The 19,681-nt window shown below is 36.2% G+C and overlaps 1 protein-coding gene across 3 annotated transcripts in view; it reads left to right on the top strand.

Moving 5' to 3' along the window:
* The window catches only part of LOC140164243 (HEAT repeat-containing protein 6-like), a 386,072-nt gene that overhangs the window by 87,705 nt on the left and 278,686 nt on the right, over nucleotides 1-19,681 (top strand). For all 3 annotated transcript variants that reach the window (XM_072187509.1, XM_072187510.1, XM_072187511.1), the window contains one exon: nucleotides 677-811. In XM_072187509.1, coding sequence (XP_072043610.1) covers nucleotides 677-811 — 135 coding nt within the window. The remainder of the gene's footprint in view (nucleotides 1-676; nucleotides 812-19,681) is intronic.

Here is a 19,681-nt window from a genome sequence, read left to right as displayed (position 1 = left end):
CACTTCCTTATATATAATTCGGACTAGCGAGCCTTATTAAAAATTCGGACTAGCGGACCTTATTTAGAATTCGGAATAGAGAACCTTCGGACTAGCGGACCTTCGGACTAGCGAACCTTCGGACTAGCGAACCTTCGGACTGGCGGGCCTTCGGACTAGCGGGCTGTAACCGTATAGGCTCCCTTTCTGAGGCTTTCTCCCAATGTTCCACTCAAAGTTCATGAAATTCCAAACCGCCGCACATATTTTGTTGTATTTTTCCGACGAAAACCATCAATGAAAACATGGTCCACGCCACGAAATATTGTTGTAAATACACTTCCAAATTAATATATATATAGCTACTGGGATTACTACTTATGAACGGTAGTTAAATTGTAAAATAAAGAAAATTTTGTAAACACAACCTAGTCTTGTTGAATCTGACAAAATAATGACGAAACAAGAAATGATCGGAATGCAAAACATCGCCTGTGTACCACGTGACTTGGCAACAGTACACAAATTCACACAATAGGCCTTACCAACGGGGACCACAGCATTTATTCTGCAGGGGTTAAATTGGTTTTCAATTGATGGGATTGAAAACGTTATTATAATAATAATAATAAAGGTATATTGTTGTCATACCAGATCATAAAACATTTCTTGTTCCTCTCTCTTCTTTTTTATGTAGGTTGTGGCTATCTGGACCAAGCTGCTCAGTGGCCCATTACCAGGGATACTACAACAGCAGGAAAACAGCCTACTACAAGCCTCAGGATGTGATTGTATATCTACCATAGGACCACAGGCTTTACAACTTCTGAAGGTATGTACATCATTTATTGCTCTTTTCTATTTTGTTTGTCGTATGTGTCAATCAGTCAGGTGGACGACTATTATGAGAATTAAATCTGGGATTGATCTCACAAAGAGTTATGAGGCATTGTAATTTAAGTCCTAAACTCATCATAATTCTAAACCAACTATAACTGTTTCATAGTCTAACATTTAGTGTAATTACAACATTAATTCAAAATTGTTCTGTTGTCCTACAAACACAATTAATTTGGCCGATTCCAATTAGGTCATGCAAGTTGGGACATGAGTAAATGTTACAAATATGCCAAAAATCAGTTTTGAAAAAATTAACCAATTTCATTTGAAAAATTATGGCATTAATAAGTGTGCAAGTGCAGTGCAGTGATAAGAACATCAGCACAGTAGACTCAAACACGCTGAATCACATCAGCACTATGAAACGTTGTTATAAAGTGAGATAATCGACAAAATAGATTTATGAGTCCCCCCATAGAAATAAAAACTCTTCAATTTGGTGCATACAATGACATTGTAAGTATGTAGTGAATAGAAAGATTTATTTCCTTACTTGATGAATTTGAGATTTTCAGTGCATGATCTGAAAGTGCTCAAATTTCTTTCACCCATTGATGTCACAAGATTCTGGAAAATGTAACTTTAAAAAAGAGAAATGGTGTAATTTTGAAACTTGAGTAGGAAGAAACTTTTTTTCTGTGAAACCAGGTTTTATTACTTGCATATGTGTGCTGTAATTAGGCCAAATATGGTATCAAATGTATGGGTAGTAATTTGTCACAGTCTTTAATGATATGTTGTGACAAAGTTTATATATCATTAGATCTTGGGAGTTCACTCAAAAAGGTACTGATAATTTTTTTTGTTTTTAAGTTTATTACTTAGAAGTTTTGAAACTTTCATGCAATGGGCTATTCCAATTGAAATCCACATACCCTTATTGAAAACATGACCTTAATCTGCCACACAGGGAGTGTAGATTTCAAATGGAATCACCCATCAGGTAATCCCATTTGAAATTCACACTCCCTGTGTGGATGATTAAGGTAATGTCTTCCATAGGGGTGTATGGATTTCAACTGAATAGCCCAATATGCATGTCAGATTGTATGTCTTTTTGTGACATCAAATTTCTTTTGGGTAGAATTAGAATTCTGAGTTTCTTCTTAATTTGGTAGAATTTTGGATTTGTTCGAATCGCTATTAGACTGGATGATCTGCTTGTCTTGAACCCACATGGACTTAGGTAGTGTGATTCTTCTTACCTTATTTCAGGATTGTTTGTGCCCAAAATTCACACTATTTTATTGATTTTCAGTCCATTTGGGGGGTATTTTAGCCCAATTTCATGCTGTTTTACAGGATTTTCTACTATTTTCAGGATATTTCAGAAGCTTTGAATCTCACCCCTGTGAATAGCACACTAATGTTCAAATTTGACATTCTCATTTCATAGCAGTTGTGTTTTGTGTGTGGGGGGGTGTTTGTAAAAAAACCTGCAACCAAGGACCTACATATGGATACACACATCACAAATGAGGACACACTTCCCTACCAACCTTTAGACATCCTTGGTTGCATGGATATAACCAGGACATCACAAATGACGTAAAAATGCATTTAAAACAGGTCCACATTTAGGGGGTTCAGGACGGGCCACGGTTAGATAGTAAGTGGTGGGGGAATGTGTGACATCCACGGTGTGTCAATTAAAAACAGGTGTGTGCGTCCTCGGTTAGATGTATTAAATCATATGCAGAATGAGGTCCTCGGTTGCAGGTATTTACAAACAGGGGTGTGTACATGTTTGTCCTCAATCATGGATAACTAAGATACCAAGATAAACAAGATAAATAAAACAAAATTAAGTTTGGGGAAAAAAACAAAGTACTATACACCTTATCCGTGAACTGTGTCTTTTTGAAAGACTCTTCTTGTTTTATCTAAAAACATGTCCCCATAAGGCTTAATTTGCTATGTGTGTAAAAATTGTATTCAGCTGGTGTTCTTCCTGAAAAGTAGGACCTGGGGTACCTCTTATTGGAACATGAATATCAACTTTTGCACTGAAATCAAATGAGAATGTGCTTTAATTTATGCGCCATCATTTCAACACCATCATGGCACCAGCCACAAATTACATGAATACCATTATCTTTAATTTCATGTAAATATATGTATAGATGTACCACCCTCTATGTATTTTGTTAATGAAAAGAATATTAAGAAGCTCATAATGAAGACTTGACAATAGAGTGTATTTGGTATGAGTGTCTATGCATGATCCTGAATTCAAGTCTGGCTATTTATACTCCATGTGATTGCATTATGTACACCTCCAAAAAAAGGACGTCCCCACCTGTTGAGTGGTTGTAACCTGGGGGTCATTCGGTTATAAAAGGGCAATCCATGCTTGTTAATCAACCATCAAAACAGACCCGAAATGGTTTTACTAATGGTAGTAAATCTGCTACCCTAAATGTCAACATTTAATACCTTAAATGGCGTAACCGTCACATATTTACTCCTAGATGGCGTATCCCTTCATGGGCTCTTCCTCCGTTTTCCCTACAGTTTGAAAATTGTGCGTTTTTGGACTGAATTTAAATGGAAGTACTTCTTGATTTAAATCAAATATGCATTTAATAAATGAGTGAATAACAAATATAAAATGTCCTTGATTCTGTCCAAATTTAAGGTTTCTTTTAAAAAGTGATTGGAAAAAAAACCCGATTTCTAATTTTTGGGTCGGTCTCTGAGGGCAACCAAACATTTTTTTGGGCCTTATTATAGTGAGAAAGACCATTTTGATACTAGGTATGTCTCAGACTCAGTTGTGAAGGTTTTCAAATTATTTTCACTAATTTGAATAAAGTGTTAATCACATGATTCTTTGAAAAAATGGTTTGAAAGCAGAAAATTGACCAGTAGCTAAGTACAATTCTCCGCAAGTTCATATCGATTTTATTACTTTAAATTAATTGTGCTCAAAGTTCTGAGCACTCAAATAAATGGGGACTTTCTTTTTGTGGTGTTTGTATAGGATAACATTCATGACATGTATAGCTTAAGATTAAGTTCAATTAACTTGGCTAAGCTTGGGCATGGAAAGTAGCTTACAGTTGCTACATTATCGCTGCAGCCTGCGGGCATTCGGCAGCGCCTTTTCTCTTATAAAGTCGTCTGGTGTTTTATTATTTGCATTTTATCAAATCTGGAACATACAAAATTTGTAGGTTAATTTTGCTCTCTGTGAGTGCTTTTGAAAAAAAGCCTTATTTTTACAGTTTGAAGCAGAAACATGTATGATAAAATGTCTGCTTTTATGGCATTGTACCTGTTACAGAAATGGTGAGAAGAGAAGTGAGAGAGTTTGGGGCAGTGTTGCCATTTTTTTACCACACATTGTGAGCCCATTTCATGGTGCAGCATTTGAAATGTTGCACACATTTCTAAAAATCCGCCCAACATAAAACTTGTCAGAAATCAATTAAATTAGGCATTTCTAGACATTTTCTTTTGTTAATTTTATTCAAAAATCATCTTCAAAAAATGATTTGTTGTTTTTTGTATCAAAATCCACTGAAAAATAAGGCTAAAATTAATCTTTACCCGATCAAGCTCAAAACTTACGAAATCGCGAGAGCCATTTTCAAGTCGTTGGACAATAATTGAAAGTGCGGGTATTCTGTTGGTCTGCATTACGTCACTTGCGATGGATCGCTTCTTCCCATGGGTTGCTGTTGCCGAGATTTGGTTGTTCTATCTTGGACACATAGGGGACACTTACCGTTGCACTCAATGGTGGAAATTACCCCGGGGAAATTACAAAACATGCCATAAAATAAATACCTCTTGATGAAACAATTCCAAAAGTTTGATTTCTTGTCAGGGAAACCAACTTTAAACAATTACCAAAGACAAGGCAAATTGGTATTTTCGGTGCTGAGAAAATTGACTTGAACTGAAAGACCCCGTACAAAGGGATTTTGCAAGGGTGTCCCCTTTGACAGACGCCCGGGACAGACGTGAGAAGTGGGTAAGTGCAATTGATGGAACAACCCTGAATGAGAGAATGGCAACCCTGATTGGGAGAAATAGAAAGAAATATTGCCTTTATGTAAGGGACCATTCACAAAAACACTTGTTTGGGGGGGTGCTGATGCAGAAAGGGGGCCCTTAAAATTTTTGACCCTCTAATAAGGGTGTGGGCCGGTTAATGGGGCCTGTAAAAAATGACCTAAAATTTTCCTGGGAAAATTGAGTTTATATGCTTTTCTATATATGGGGTTGACCCATAATTTTCATATAAAAAGGGGGCCCCGACATTTTTGAGATCTCTAACAAGTGTTTGTGAACGGTCCCTAAGCATACTCAGAGATATCAAGACAGGGAGTAATCCCTCACTGCATAATGAAATCGTGACAATAGGCTAATTATGCATATTCTTAAACATGAATCAAGAAATCAGAGATATTTCTTTTTGAAAGAGGAGCAAGAATGAGATGTTGCAGATTAATAATTCCATTAGCGCTATTCCATTTAAAACCCACACTACTCCTGTGAAAGATTTAGGGACCGATCGTTATTTACAGCAAGGGGGAATGGGCGTTTTGGAAAAAATATCGACAAAAAATTTCGCGTTCCCCCACGCGTCCGCTCAAAATTTTTATGCTTCCCCTTGTTTTCCCAATTTTCTCCATTTAAAATTTAACAATCCCCCTCCTGGTTCAACTAAAATTTAGGTTCCCCCTAAAGACCCCCAAAAATTTCGTATTCTCCCCTAAATTTTCCCATTCCCCCCTCTGTCATAAATAACGATCGCTCCCTTAGCTAAAGTCTTCCACAGAGGGAGTATGAGTTTTGAATATAATAAACAATTGGGTAACTTCCATTTGAAATATTTACTCCAGTTGTGGAAGATATAGGTAAAGCCATTATACAATGGGAGTATGGGTTTCAAAATGATTGACCTTGACCAATTACATTTGAAAAACATACTCCCCCTGTGTTAGATATTTCCAAAATCTTCCACAGGGGAATGTGGATTTCAACTGGAATAGCCCATTTGCCTGATTTCAGCATTAAAAGAGTGATTCAACTTTTGTATGGGACATGTTGTGTGTAATGAATGCCCTTTAACATGCTTCATGGGACTCTTAATTTCTAGAAATAAATTAGTTTCCAATTCCTGTTCTTCTAATCTTCCTTCTTTATAGCATTTTCCCATCAAAGCTTCCTTAAAAACCTAAGAGTTCCCAAACTGCTAATGTGTTGAATGAATGACTAGAAAACACCTGTGCTATAGGCAATGGAAAAATCCGTACAATTTCATTTATTCCGTCTTTTATTTCAATTATAGAAAGATTACATAAGAATTAGAACATGAAGACAGATTTCTTGTACAAAAGTGTGTTAAGTCAATACTCATTTGGGAATTGCAACTTGATACTTTTTTTTTTAATTCATGAAAAATGTTCAGTTTCTAAAGTGTCATGACAGTTAATGGGAAGAACCCAGATGCCAATATGGTATGGTTATGCATATTAAAATATGCATACTGAGATACTTTAAAAGGGCATTTCATGATCCACAGCATCATCCGCAACTTTTCTCCAAAAAAATTTTTTTATACTACTGAAACCTCTAGCTACATGTGCACAAAATGTCTTGCACATTAATTTGTTTAACAAAAATTTCGTCAAATTTGAATTACGTTTTGGTACACCAGAACGAAATTACAACACTGGCCTATGATCATGCATAACTCGTGAACGCAAAATCGGAATCAACTGAAATGTTGGGAATAAGCTTTTTTCGTTGATATCTACTGAAAAATGCAATAAAAAAAGGATGCTAGGATCTCGAAATACTCCTTTAACTAAAGTGTATGTTGCCTGCCAATCCCACATCTGCTCCTCATGCCAGGAAAAGATTTTTTTTTTTGAATTGAGAATAAAGAATTTTTGAACAGAATCAAATTGTCGCTCAGATGGCATACATGTACTGATGTATTAGCCATTTTTGTCATAATGAGGTAAGTTAAGTTTCATAATCTATGTATTAAGCTCTACATTCTGAATCACATTATTAACAAATTAGATATTATCACTAATTAGGCTTGACGTATCTCACTCAATGGGAAAATTGTGAACAACATTCCTTATGTTGTGCATGACATAGTGGCGTATCATTGACATGCAACTATGTTGTAAGTACTAGTATGTGACACATACCACTATTTCGGTATTATATCGTGGCTATGTGGGTAATATGGATTAGAACTTGATCAGTTCCCTAGGATTCAAACACTGTTTGGTGGGTTTTAGACAAGAAAATGTCCCTACTCGTCTGTGTTTACAAGCCCTGCAACAAGTCCTTGCAAATGTAATCCAATGAGATTCAATTGTAATGAGATTCACTGTGTAATGAGTCTTTAATAGCAAGTCAGGCTTGAGATGTAATGTGATTAACACCTAGCCAGACAAATTTGTCCCCGGCGTTGATTAAATTGCCGCATCAATTGAAATGAACTGGTAATTGTATTAAATTCTGTGTAGACTACATTCTTGTGTTGGAGTACAGGATGGATGGCAGATAGTTATAACCAATAATAGCTGCCATGCGGCTTTATTAATCCTAACCCAACCAAAAGAGGTTAAGGCACAAAGCAACTGAAAGCGCAAGTATAACATATGATCAGATTATGTCATCATAGGAACATATATTTGGGCATGGAGAGCTACACTTTGATCAGCTCTTAATCGCCAGGCCTTTTAGCATCGCGGATTAATATTTATATATTTTAGTTTTGAGAATCTTGCCAGAAGCATCACAAATTATTCATTTGTGTCCGATACGTTGTCTATTTTCTATAACAAGCACAATCAATAGAGACCAGGCAGGTCAACTATGACACTTTTAATGTGGGTTTACTTTTTGCATATTGAATTCCTGCCGATCAACTTACAGAAGTGAAATAAATAACATCAAAGAATGTTCTAAAACTGGTATTTTCAACTCAGGTTTGGTTATGGCTCTGATCAGGATTGTGCTATTGTGCTAAATCCATACACCCCCTTATGGAAGATGTGACCTTAATTTCCCACACAGGGAGTGTAAATTTCAAATGGAGTTACCTGAATGGGTGACTTTATTTGAAATTCACACTCCCTGTGTGGAACATTAATGTCATGTCTTCCATAAGGGGTGTATGGATTCCACCTGGAATAGCCCATTGAGTGTGGCATCACATATTCAGAAATTGCTCCATTGATTGTGAAGAAAATGTATTACAATTTTGTTTTACTTGCATTAACCCTAACGCCCTCGCTGCTTTTTGGCGAGGGGGAAGGAAAGAAGGAAGGAAGAAAGAAAGAAGAAGATAAATCTTTTTTTCTCGGGTGCGGTTTTGAACCACCGACCCTCGGGTGCCAGGCACATGCACGGGCCTACCTTAAAACGGGGTGTAGCTTGCCCGCCAAGCTTTCCGCGTCCCATATGACTGTTCGCATGATGACGCAATCACGTCACATGGGATACCTACCCGTGCCTATGTTTTGTGAATTGTGGTTTCGTGTTGTTTAGTATGGTTAGGGTTAATTCGAGTAAGTTTTTGTTGTGTATGAGCGTGTTTAAAAGATATTATTTTCATATTGGTGACCCGATCTGAATCTAAATGTTGAAGATGAATTTGTCAAAATAAAATGACACATAAAAAATGAAAACATACGATATCGGTTGACAAATTTGCAATCAGAGATGCTAGACTAATATACTTTTGTTCAATTCACTGTTGTGGAAAATTATTTGTCTTTTGTTACTACAGGCATCAATAAAAGCCTCAACTGGGAGTCCCAACTTAATGCTTGTGTAAACTCACAAAAGCACAATTCTGTCATATAATACAAAATTACAACTAAATATCCACAATTTTGACATATTAAACTGGAAGGATCTGATTAGGTCACAGTTTAACCCATATTTGGGCTATTCCAGTTGAAATCCATACACCCCCTATGGAAAACATGACCTTATTCTCTCACACAGGGGTGTGGATTTCAAATGGGGTTACCTGAATGGGTGACTTTATTTAAATCTACACCCCCTGTGTGGGAGATATAAGGTCATGTCTTCCTTGGGGTGTATATATTTTAATTGGAAGAGCCCATTTTGACCCACATTCCAAGAATTACAAGGTATGTTAGAGCAGTGTCTTATGTATGTTTTATTATACTTCTAAGAAAAAATGAGAAAAAAAATTAACAGAAGGAAACTTGTTTTTTGAGCAGGCGACACGGCCTGAATTTCTGTATTTTTTGCGTTCACCTACAACTATCATATTTTAAAAGATTATATTTTACAAGAATGGATTCTTGGATTCTCACCAAATTTCAGACTCTGTATGGGTATGATTTTTGCTTGGGAAGGGTTCTACACTCATGGGTCATGACTCAATATGGGATTGGGAGAGATTTGAAGAATGAGATGAGAAAAATAACACAATTTTGACACCGGGTCACAAAGTATTCAGACTCGAAGAAAAAAAAAAAAGGCTGCGACTATTCTTTACTCAACATTTGAAAAAAATGTGCATTTTTAAATGAAGAAACTGATCTTATGAACTTATAATCAGCAATATCAGAAAAATTGGAAAATGGAAAGTAAAACAAAACAAAAACACTTCAATGACATATACTGCATTTTTTTTTTTTTTTTTTTGTAGAGTAAGCCAGAAGTGCAACCTCAATTATGTCAACCATTTCTATGTCCATGAGTCAAATAGTACTATTTTAAAAAATCTTTGAAAGAAAGGGATCCAAAATGTCAGACAGAATTTTAATTTTCTTTTTGCTTAAAGCAGCCAAAATACAACATCTCCTATCCTATGTGCATCCACTTACTTCCTCATCCATGAGTCAAACAGTACCTAATGGTATTTTACTTGTTTAGTAGATTACAATGGTTTGGTCAATATGCTACAGTAGCAAATGTGTGATTTAAAAATGTGTGATTCTCAGTGAGTGATCACAACTTGTCCTCAAATCTACGATATCCAATATATAGAAAGTATGTGAAAAGCTTATATATAGATCAAAAACTGCTACATACAAAAACATTTAAACATAACATGCTTGTTGAGATCAAGTAACTGGTGCTTTCTGATAATATTTTACATACAAATATGAAGTAATTTCTAAAAGTTTTCAGTCAGCACAACAAATTCAGCTAACCTTGAATTTTTGATGTGTGACACAGATCTTCTAAGATGTGTGACACAGAAGTCCTAAGATGTTGTCATGGACTTGCCCTTTTGTTGACCATTGGTGATTTTTGGTCGCAGCTTTTGCTATCTACTGATGACAAATTTTTGTTGTCTACTGATAATACTGATGTCTACTTAGCAATTTGCTATCTACAGTAGATAGTACTTTGCTATCTAGATAGCAATTTGCTATCTACAGTAGATAGTAATTTGCTATTTACAGTAGATAGTAATTTGCTATCTACAGATGATAGTAATTTTCTACAGATAATAGCATTGTTTGTGTGTCTGTATGTGATTTGATTGTTCTTCTTTTAAATCTAATGTCAACTTGGAATAACATCATTACATTTGGCAATTCCAATCCTTGATCGCGATTTAGTTTTGGCAATTTCTTCTTGATCTGGTTGGCCTCCCGTACTAAACAACATTGACTGGGAATCCACAAAGGTTTTAGCCAAGGAAGATAGAGAGTACCCTCAGTTGGAAAAATTAACCTAATTTTGGCATATAAAAAGCATTAATAATGCAAATTTGGGCAGTACATCTGTCATCTTCAACATTATGTTTTTGTTTGCACCCCCAGCCCCCCAAAGCCCCCCCACCCTATACTTGACCCTTCTTTTAAAATTTAGGTTCAAACAAGATTGAAGTTTTATATGTAAGTTTTTAGAAATAACTTGTAAAGGAAAACACACGAAATGTCAAATTGTATGTTATCAGTTTTTGAAATCGTATAAATAAATATATTTGTATGTCTTGAAATCCTATTTCCTACTCTTTGGTGAAATAAGATTGATATTTAATTGGTAATTTAAGAATAACTCAACAAAATGTCAAAAGCTATTTCTTCATATCTTGAATTCTTATTCCACACTTTTTGGTCAAATAAAATTGAGATTTGATAGGTAACTTAAGAATAATTCACCAAAATGTCATATTTTTCCATTTGTAAATTGATAAAGAAAAGTATGTCACTTGATATTCTGAGTCTTTATATTGATGATTACATCCAATGCCTGAAGTAGATATATGAAATTAGAGCAAATACAAGACCCACCCACCAAGGGTTGCCAAACCCGCGATTTGGTAGCCAAATTGGGCGACTTTTTGAAGATTTTTCCTGCGACTTCTGACAATTTCCTGTCCTATAGAAACCAATGGTTAAGAAAAAAATTGGGCGACTTTTCAACATTAGCTCCTGCGACTTCCGATAGTTTCCTGCCCCATAGAAATCAATGGTAAAGAGAAAAATTGGGCGACTTTTCGATTATTTGACCCGCGATCCGGGCTGAAATCTTTTGGCAACCCTGCACCCACCCACCTCAAGTAGCACTCTAAGCAATTTACAGAAACATTATCTCTCTATTTGAATATAGTGTATAAGCAGGTGATGCCAATTCTTATTCTGAAATCGGCAAATTGTTACAATATCAACACGCAGGTGATGAGAAGAATGAGTGCATTAATATGAAGGCGTTGGATAACTAGGTTTGAAAAATTGATGATATTTATGGATGTTACATTTTTTGTGGATTTCTGGAGTGGCTAGTAAATTGCTTTTCTATCATCACCTTTAATAAGTTACGGGGCATCCATGTAAAGTGATATTCACAGATTGTTTTTTTAGAATATCTTTATTTTGACTTCATTATGATGTGGTACATCCCTAAGTTAACATGAAATTAGGTTAAAATATAGGACATAAAGACACCTTTGGCACAGAAGCCATCCAAGCACATCCTAGAATTGTTGATTTAACTTTTTGTAACATGAAAATTGGATATACATTTGTAGCTAAATCTGGTTCAAAACTATCAAATTATGGTATAAAAGTTTCTACAACAGGATCCTTATAATTAGAGGTTAATAACTGCGCATCGGTTATTTGGAGGGCATTATGAAATATCTATACATTTTGCTTTGGACCTCAGAATGTTCTTCAGGGTGCATATTACCGATCCAAAGTGATTAACCTGATTCATTACTATGACTTTCATCTCTTCACTTTACAAAATAACACAAAATTTTCCTCAAAAGTTTGTAAAAATAAACAATTATTACATTTTCCCTTTCCAAAAATAGAACAGGCAAAAACAGTGCATCCAATAGTGCGAATTCAAAGTCTGTCCAAATATGGTAGCCTGCAATCCAAATATGGCAACCAGGGCTCTCGTAATTTGTTCAACGCAAAACACGGTGCACACGGAAGTACTAACATTTACAATTGAACAATTACGCATTTTGCGAGGTCAATTGTGAGGTATTAATGACCTCGATTTTGGTTCACTTTTTTACAAATAACTAGAGCGGTTACCGCACCATAGCTGAACCATGTGACTTCGACAGCATATTGTGGTATAGGCCTAGGCCGATCAGAGCAACTTCAAATCTGACCTGACCTTTGACCTCAGATAACTTTTGCAGTTTTATACTTGTGGAAGTGCCAGGGATTGTTTTCCCTGAGTTACAGCATGATCAGATCAATTTTAAATTTGACCTGACCTTTGACCTTGGATGACCTTTGCAGTTTTATACTCGCTAAGTGTCAGGGATCATTTTCCTGAGTTACAGCCCAATCGAGCAACTTTAAATTTGACCTGACCTTTGACCTCAGATGGCCTTTGCGGTTTTATACTCCCCTTGTGTCAGGGATCATTTTTTCCAAGTTACAGCCCGATTGGAGCAACTCTAAATTTGACCTGACCTTTGACCTCAGATGACCTTTGCAGTTTCATACTCCCCAAATGCTGCGGATTGTTTTCCCCCAGTTACAGGCACATCGGAGCGACTTTAAATTTGACCAGACCTTTGACCTAACATGACCTTTGCGGTTTCATACTACCCAAGTGTCGGATCATTTTCTCCAAGTTACAGCCCAATCGGAGCAACTTAAAATTTGACCTGACCTTTGACCTCAGATGACCTTTGCTGTTTCATACTCCCCAAGTGCTGGGATTGTTTTCCCAGAGTTACAGCCACATCAGAGCAGTTTTAACCTTTGACCTTGGATGACCTCAGATGATGTTTCATGATCCCCTTATATCAAGGATTATTTGTACTAAGTTGTAGCTCAATCGGACATATTTCAAAATGTTGGTAGCAACTATATAGCATTTACCTTGTAACCTTAGTGTGTATGTATTGATTTTCATAAATGCATCATGGGAAGGAATAACATTTGACCACCAAGCCCCCACCGCACAAGTATTCACCATTTATTGTGCAATGAGAGGCAACTATAGCATTTACCACATACCCTTAGTGTGTATTTTCATAAATGCATCATGGGACACTGTAATTTCCTGTGATCTAAATACTAACCACAAAATGGGCTATTCCACTGGGCGATCTTAGACACTTCCAGTTTGGTCCTTACTGTGGTTTTAAAATAAGATACTGTTTTAATAATACTTTGGGAATTTCACAATATTTACTTCACTTTCTTGGAAACAATATGCTTGTTATCAAAATAGCAGACAAGCTGTCTCCCAGCGCAAACCTGTGATTTAGTAGCCCAATTGGGCTACAATGGACCACAACTTTAAAACTATTAGCAGTAGCACCCCCTGTGTTTCTTTATTATATTCTTTAATGTTTTCTCTTCCATTTGACACCACTCGGGGGGTTACACCTTCGTGGCATTTCGAGATATGTCCATTTCAGACCAAATAATGGTTAGTCAGTTAGTAAGCTAGTAAGTAAGCTAGTAACATACACTAATATAGGCTGATACCATTTCATGGTTCAGCAATAACATATGATTGGATGACATGCATTAAGGGGAGGGGTATACGTTTGGACAGTATTTATTGTGGGACATTAGAGCACATCAGACATATCGAATCGCATTCTGAATAAGAAGAATGTCCTTCTGATATCAAATAATTTTGATTTTTGAAATTCGCAATGTAATACACATTTTATGGCAAATGATTAAAATTGATATTCTTGATATTTAACAGTACTCAAGTAAACTTTATAAATCTGATGATTTCTACCTAAAGTGTATGTAGGTGGGATGAAAAGCCGACGATCAATTGAAAATTTTGACCTTTCAGATTGATATGGAATTTTTCCCAAAACACCAAAAAAATTTGGTCTTTTTGGGAAAAAAATCCATATCTTCAATATGAAAGGTCAAAATTTTCAATTGATCGTTGGCTTTTCCTCCCAGACATACACTTTAAGACTATATCATTAAATTTATAAAATTTACTTCGAGGACTGTTATATCTCCAAAATGTGAAAAAGATCAAATTTTAATAATTTGTCATAAAATTTGTATTATATCGTGAATTTCATAAAATGAAAATTATTTGATATCAGAATGACATTCTTCGTATTCAGAATGCAATTCGATATGTCTGATGTGCTCTCATGTCCCACATAAAATGCTGTCGAAACGCTCAAACGCTCATTCCAGTTCCCTTAAGTATATTCATGAGGTTATGAATTTTACATGGAATCTTTCAAACTTCTAATATGTTGGAGGTTTGTTTGCCTGTGGTAAGATTTTGACTATTATGTGTTACATTGTGTTGTTAGAAGCTTTTTCTGAGCTGAAAGGTTAAATGATATTGTTCTGATTTGTGCATGCTGATGAAAACCATATTACTATAAACTTTGCCTGTTGGTGAATGGTCTATATATGGAATGGTCATCTGTATTGTATAATATTATATTCCAGAAAGCACACATACATGTACACTACGCAAAAAAAGTTTCTTTATGGTTAGGAAATTTACCCACTATTAAAATCTAGCAACTAATTTTGTACGTTTGCTAAATAATCGCATGCAGGGGATTATCCTGCGCATTTTGACACCTCAATCACTACCCTACGACACTCCTGAGAAAAGATATGAATGTTTAAGAAACTTTTTTTTTGCGTAGTTTATGTCTCACCCTTCCCTCTTATGCTGATTTCATACTTTCTGCCACTTGCCGCTAAGCGGAGTGACGCTTCATCATGCTTCTTGCCCTTTTCTGCAAGCGGAGCGGCACACTGCTGAGCGGCAGCGGCATGACTCTGAAAGCCACTGTTGCCGCTAAGCACCACTCCAAAATCATATTCTGTTCTCATACGTCAGAGTGGCACCACTCCGAGTTGACTTGAATTCAACTCCCAGCGGTGCTGCCGCCGCAGCAAAGTGGTGGGGTTATTGATATATTGGCTTGCCGCTGGTCACCGCTAGCATTTCTGGTGCAACTGCGCAGTGAAGCAAAATCATCTTCAGAGCGGCAGGCGGCAAGAAAGTATGAAACCAGCATTAGTCTACAGTAGGCTGGATTTCAACTGCACATTGTCTGGATGCTTGATCAAAACTTAGTGCCCTTTTACTCTACACTACCATGAAATGTCCAAAGAGCCCACAAATTAATATAGCGTGAGAATGTCCACTTATAACAGTATCATTTCTCTCATGGTAGAGAAAGCATTCAATCTTGTTGATTAAGACATAGGGCATGGAAAGGAGGTTAGGTGCAATCATGATTAGCATGTACTTTATTAAGTAAATGGAAGAAAGTTACTAATTGATAGCTGCCGTGGGGTGTTTTTTCTTTTTAACCAGGCCTGGAAAAATGTTGATTTCTTTCCTTGGAAGTTAAGTCAAATTTTCCGCATGGAGCTACAAAGATTGTGCAAACTTTTTTCTGTATTCTTTATTTCAGATTGCAGAATTTCCCTGCAAATAATACAATTTTATTGGCAGGAACTTTTTGTATTCTCCACTTTTTCCAAATGCGTTTATAGTAAATTCACAGTTCCTTGCCTTATTGTCTTGATGCCACTCGCACATGAAACAATTGGTGACAACATCCTTTGTCCCTATCCTATCTCCCCATCTGTCTTCTTCAAGACAAGAGGTAGGTGGTACTGCCAAATTTTCAAGAAAAGAGGTGGTACAAAATTGCACATTTCCTACTCCCTCAAAATTCTGGCAAGTTTTAGAAAAAGGTTGCTTCGTGAGAGAGAGAGTTATGAGTGGAGGTTTTTAAGAGCAGCTTTTGTTAAAGTAGCAGGTTGATGCAACCTTTTGTCCGAGTTTAGTGTCTAGTCAGCGTATTAGTCATAACAGTATGTGGATACTATAATTAAAGTAGCAGTAATTTAGGTAAAGTAAGACCAGGTCAGAACCTTTGCCATCCTTTTACAATCACTTTCATCTGTTATTGAAGCATCCCTATAGCAGGAAGCATGAACCATACATTGCTGCCGACATAAGGTCTGAATAAATGTTTGATTGGCATAACCCGACCGACCCTAAAAGTAGGCCCGACCCTAAAAGTAGGCCCGACCCTGATTTAAAAATTTACCAAAATAAATAAATAAATAAATAAATGAATAAATTTAAAAAAAATAAATTTAATTTAAAAAAAAGAAGAAAAAAAGTTCCAAAGCCTTTATCAAACAAAAGTTACAGCTTTAAAGTAAAAAAAAAAAAACCTACCCTAATTGGTTTTTTTTAAAATTTTACACCAGTGGAACATTTTTTTAGGCCTAACTCTGTTAACCCTCTCCAAGTGCAGATGGCAAGTTTCAAATTTTTGTTTAGAAAAAAAAAATCAGATTTGTACGTTTTCATTGCCATATTGGGATTAAGGTTACATGATGTAATATTGGTCAAAGCAGCCTAAAATTGATTTTCATTATCTAAATCAATTTATCATCGAGCAATAACACTTTAATATTTTGCAAAAGTTCATTCTACAAATCATATACTTTGTAAACATGGTTGATTTATTGTTGTTAATGAGTTATGTACATTTTACAAAAGTGGCGTTGTAAGTAGTAAGCTTACTGGTGATATGAAAGCTGTTGTGAAAGTGGTCGAATCACATGAGAAGATAAAAGTGCAGTGACTACATGTCACATGCTTCACTGGTGCTGTTTCTTCTCATGTTCACATTATCCATTAATCAGAACTCAGTGATACTACTGGACAAAGCCTGTATAGCTCCTCAAGCATAACAATCCAATATGTCTATGGTAGATTTCTCATTAGATTACATCATGGGCTATATTCTTTGGTTCAATTCTTTGAAAGAACTTGATCTGAAGATGCCTGTTTAATATCGCTGTTTCCAAAGATGCATATTTCCTGAAGACATTTCTTAGTAATCGTCAAGTTCCTTGTATGTTATAACCTGCACATCACAGGTTTGAATAAGAAGTTACAATTTTTTATGAAAATTTTTGAAAAAATATCATAGTTTTCAATGTTCTAAACCACATTCAAAATCTGCATGGAAAATGAATTAAAATGATAACAAACATGCCTAGTATTGGTTTAGCATGTTTTGATTGAGTTACAACGTAATGTAGCAATGGGCTATTCCAATTGAAATCCACACTACCCCTGTGGAAGATTATAAAAACATCTTCCATAGAGGGAGTAACTTTTTCAAATGTAATTGGTCATGGTTAATCATTAATGAAATCCATACTTCCCCTGTGTTATGGCTTTATTAGCTAATTCGCAAGCTCAACCGCGAATAAAGCATTTTCAATCCCGCCATCATCTACCTTTTTGCATAGGCCTACCTGAAAAACAAACAACATAAATACACATATTTTGGGGAGCACCAAGCTTTGAGTGCCAGACACGAGCCGACGTTATGCGGATCAGGGTATGGATACAGGAAAGTTCTGCACTTACCGCATGGCCGACTGCCAGCCTTACCATACCATACCATATCATGATTTATGCTTATCCTTTTCCACAACTTTATTCTCCACTTCTCTTCATTTAACGCTGCCCGATCATCCGCAATCTAAGATGAAGTCATAACTATGCAAGTAGAATCTACGTTTATCGATCTCCAAAAGCGATTCGCGCTACTGGAACGGACTGAAACCGCTTCCTCCGATCCGCGTTAAAACACCAGCGATCATGGCTTAATATCAGAAAAGCGCGCATTGTAATTACTTAACATAATAAAAATACCGATACATTGTCTACTCGTTACCTATTCATACAACCTTCCCTCAATTGGTTCTACTCAACAAGAAGTATTACTTGCCTCATTTATCGGATCTCTACAAATAATCGCCTGTTATTTTCAAATTGGTTGCAAAGTTGCACGCCCGTGTCTTTGGCTATCAAACTTAGTCAGTGATCGAATAATCCCATGGATGTATTCGCCCAATACACTCCTTGCTCACCAGAGCATATCCTGCACATTCTTCTGCCAATCCGCTATCTTTAGCTACTATTAAAATATATTTATTAGCTAATTCGCAAGCTCAGCCGCGAATAAAGCATTTTCAGTCCCGCCATCATCTACCTTTTTGCATAGGCCTACCTGAAAAACAAACAACATAAATACACATATTTTGGGGAGCACCAAGCTTTGAGTGCCAGACACGATCCCCATAATCAGATCTAAAGAACGGGCATGACTGAATGAAAGACATATAGATCTACAAAATTAATATAGGCCTACTTGGCTCAACTTTCTATCTTCTCAGTCCCAACTTCTCCATATCAGACCCGATTTATCTATATCAATCGAGATTTGTCCATATCAGTTCATGAGAAATTCAATAAATGGCCGGCAATACCTATACTGTGAATATACCAGCCGTCTTTATCATGTAGTACAATCATTGACATCGTATATATAGGCTAATTGTTCTATGGGCCTATCTAGCCCATCCTCTCTCGGTTGTATCAGCTCAATTTACTAGTATTGGCATGCTTAAGATAACAAATATCCCAACCAATCTTTCAACTGCTTATAATCTAAGCCAATACTACGAATAAATAACAAACTATCCTAGGCCTCTTACTTAATAGGCCTACAATAATACTACGTAAGACTTGTAAAATACTTTAAAACATATTCTAGATCTACAATATCAATCCCCGGTCACAATTATGTATAGGGCCTAATTGGCTACAACTGAAATCGTAAACTTCGAAATATATAGGCCTACCTAGGCCTGTGTGTAGGCCTACGAGCCTATTCGAAAATAATTTGGAACATCAATGCACTGAAATATGCAACGTCTATAACGTCGTGTCGAACATACATTGATAAAATATAGGCCCTACTCACTGCTCTCTAAAGATTCCCTGTTCTCCCTATTCTCTGTTCAAACATATAGGCCACAATAACTTATTCAACTTATTTCATAGGTGCAAAACTAATACATGATTAATCATTTCTATTGGATGCCAGATGTCTTCTCTGTCTCTTCATCAACGTCCGAAATATTAATTCGGTATTCAGTCCATACAGTATCATTCTTTCTCATCGTATTAGGCTTCCGTGATCTAATCTATAATCTCCCTTATATGATAAATACCTGTTCGAAAGAATCGTCAGCACAAATAATTTGCAGTTATCACACGGACATATTTCTTCCTATAGGCCTACCACCTGATAGGTAATCTCTCATAGGCTACACACGTGCAAAATATAGGCCCTATACCGGGGCCCTATGTCATATTTATCAATACAACCGATATAATGGTTTATTGCATATCGATTTCATCTTGTTTTCGCCTTCAGAACTACCCCTGAGTGTGACATATGTAAACATGGTAACCTACTGATGTTATATGTATGCCTATACTCATTCGCCCA

The sequence above is a fragment of the Amphiura filiformis genome, chromosome 11 (assembly GCF_039555335.1).
Source record: "Amphiura filiformis chromosome 11, Afil_fr2py, whole genome shotgun sequence".
NCBI classification, from domain to species: domain Eukaryota; kingdom Metazoa; phylum Echinodermata; class Ophiuroidea; order Amphilepidida; family Amphiuridae; genus Amphiura; species Amphiura filiformis.
This window is presented reverse-complemented; position numbering and strand designations above follow the sequence as displayed.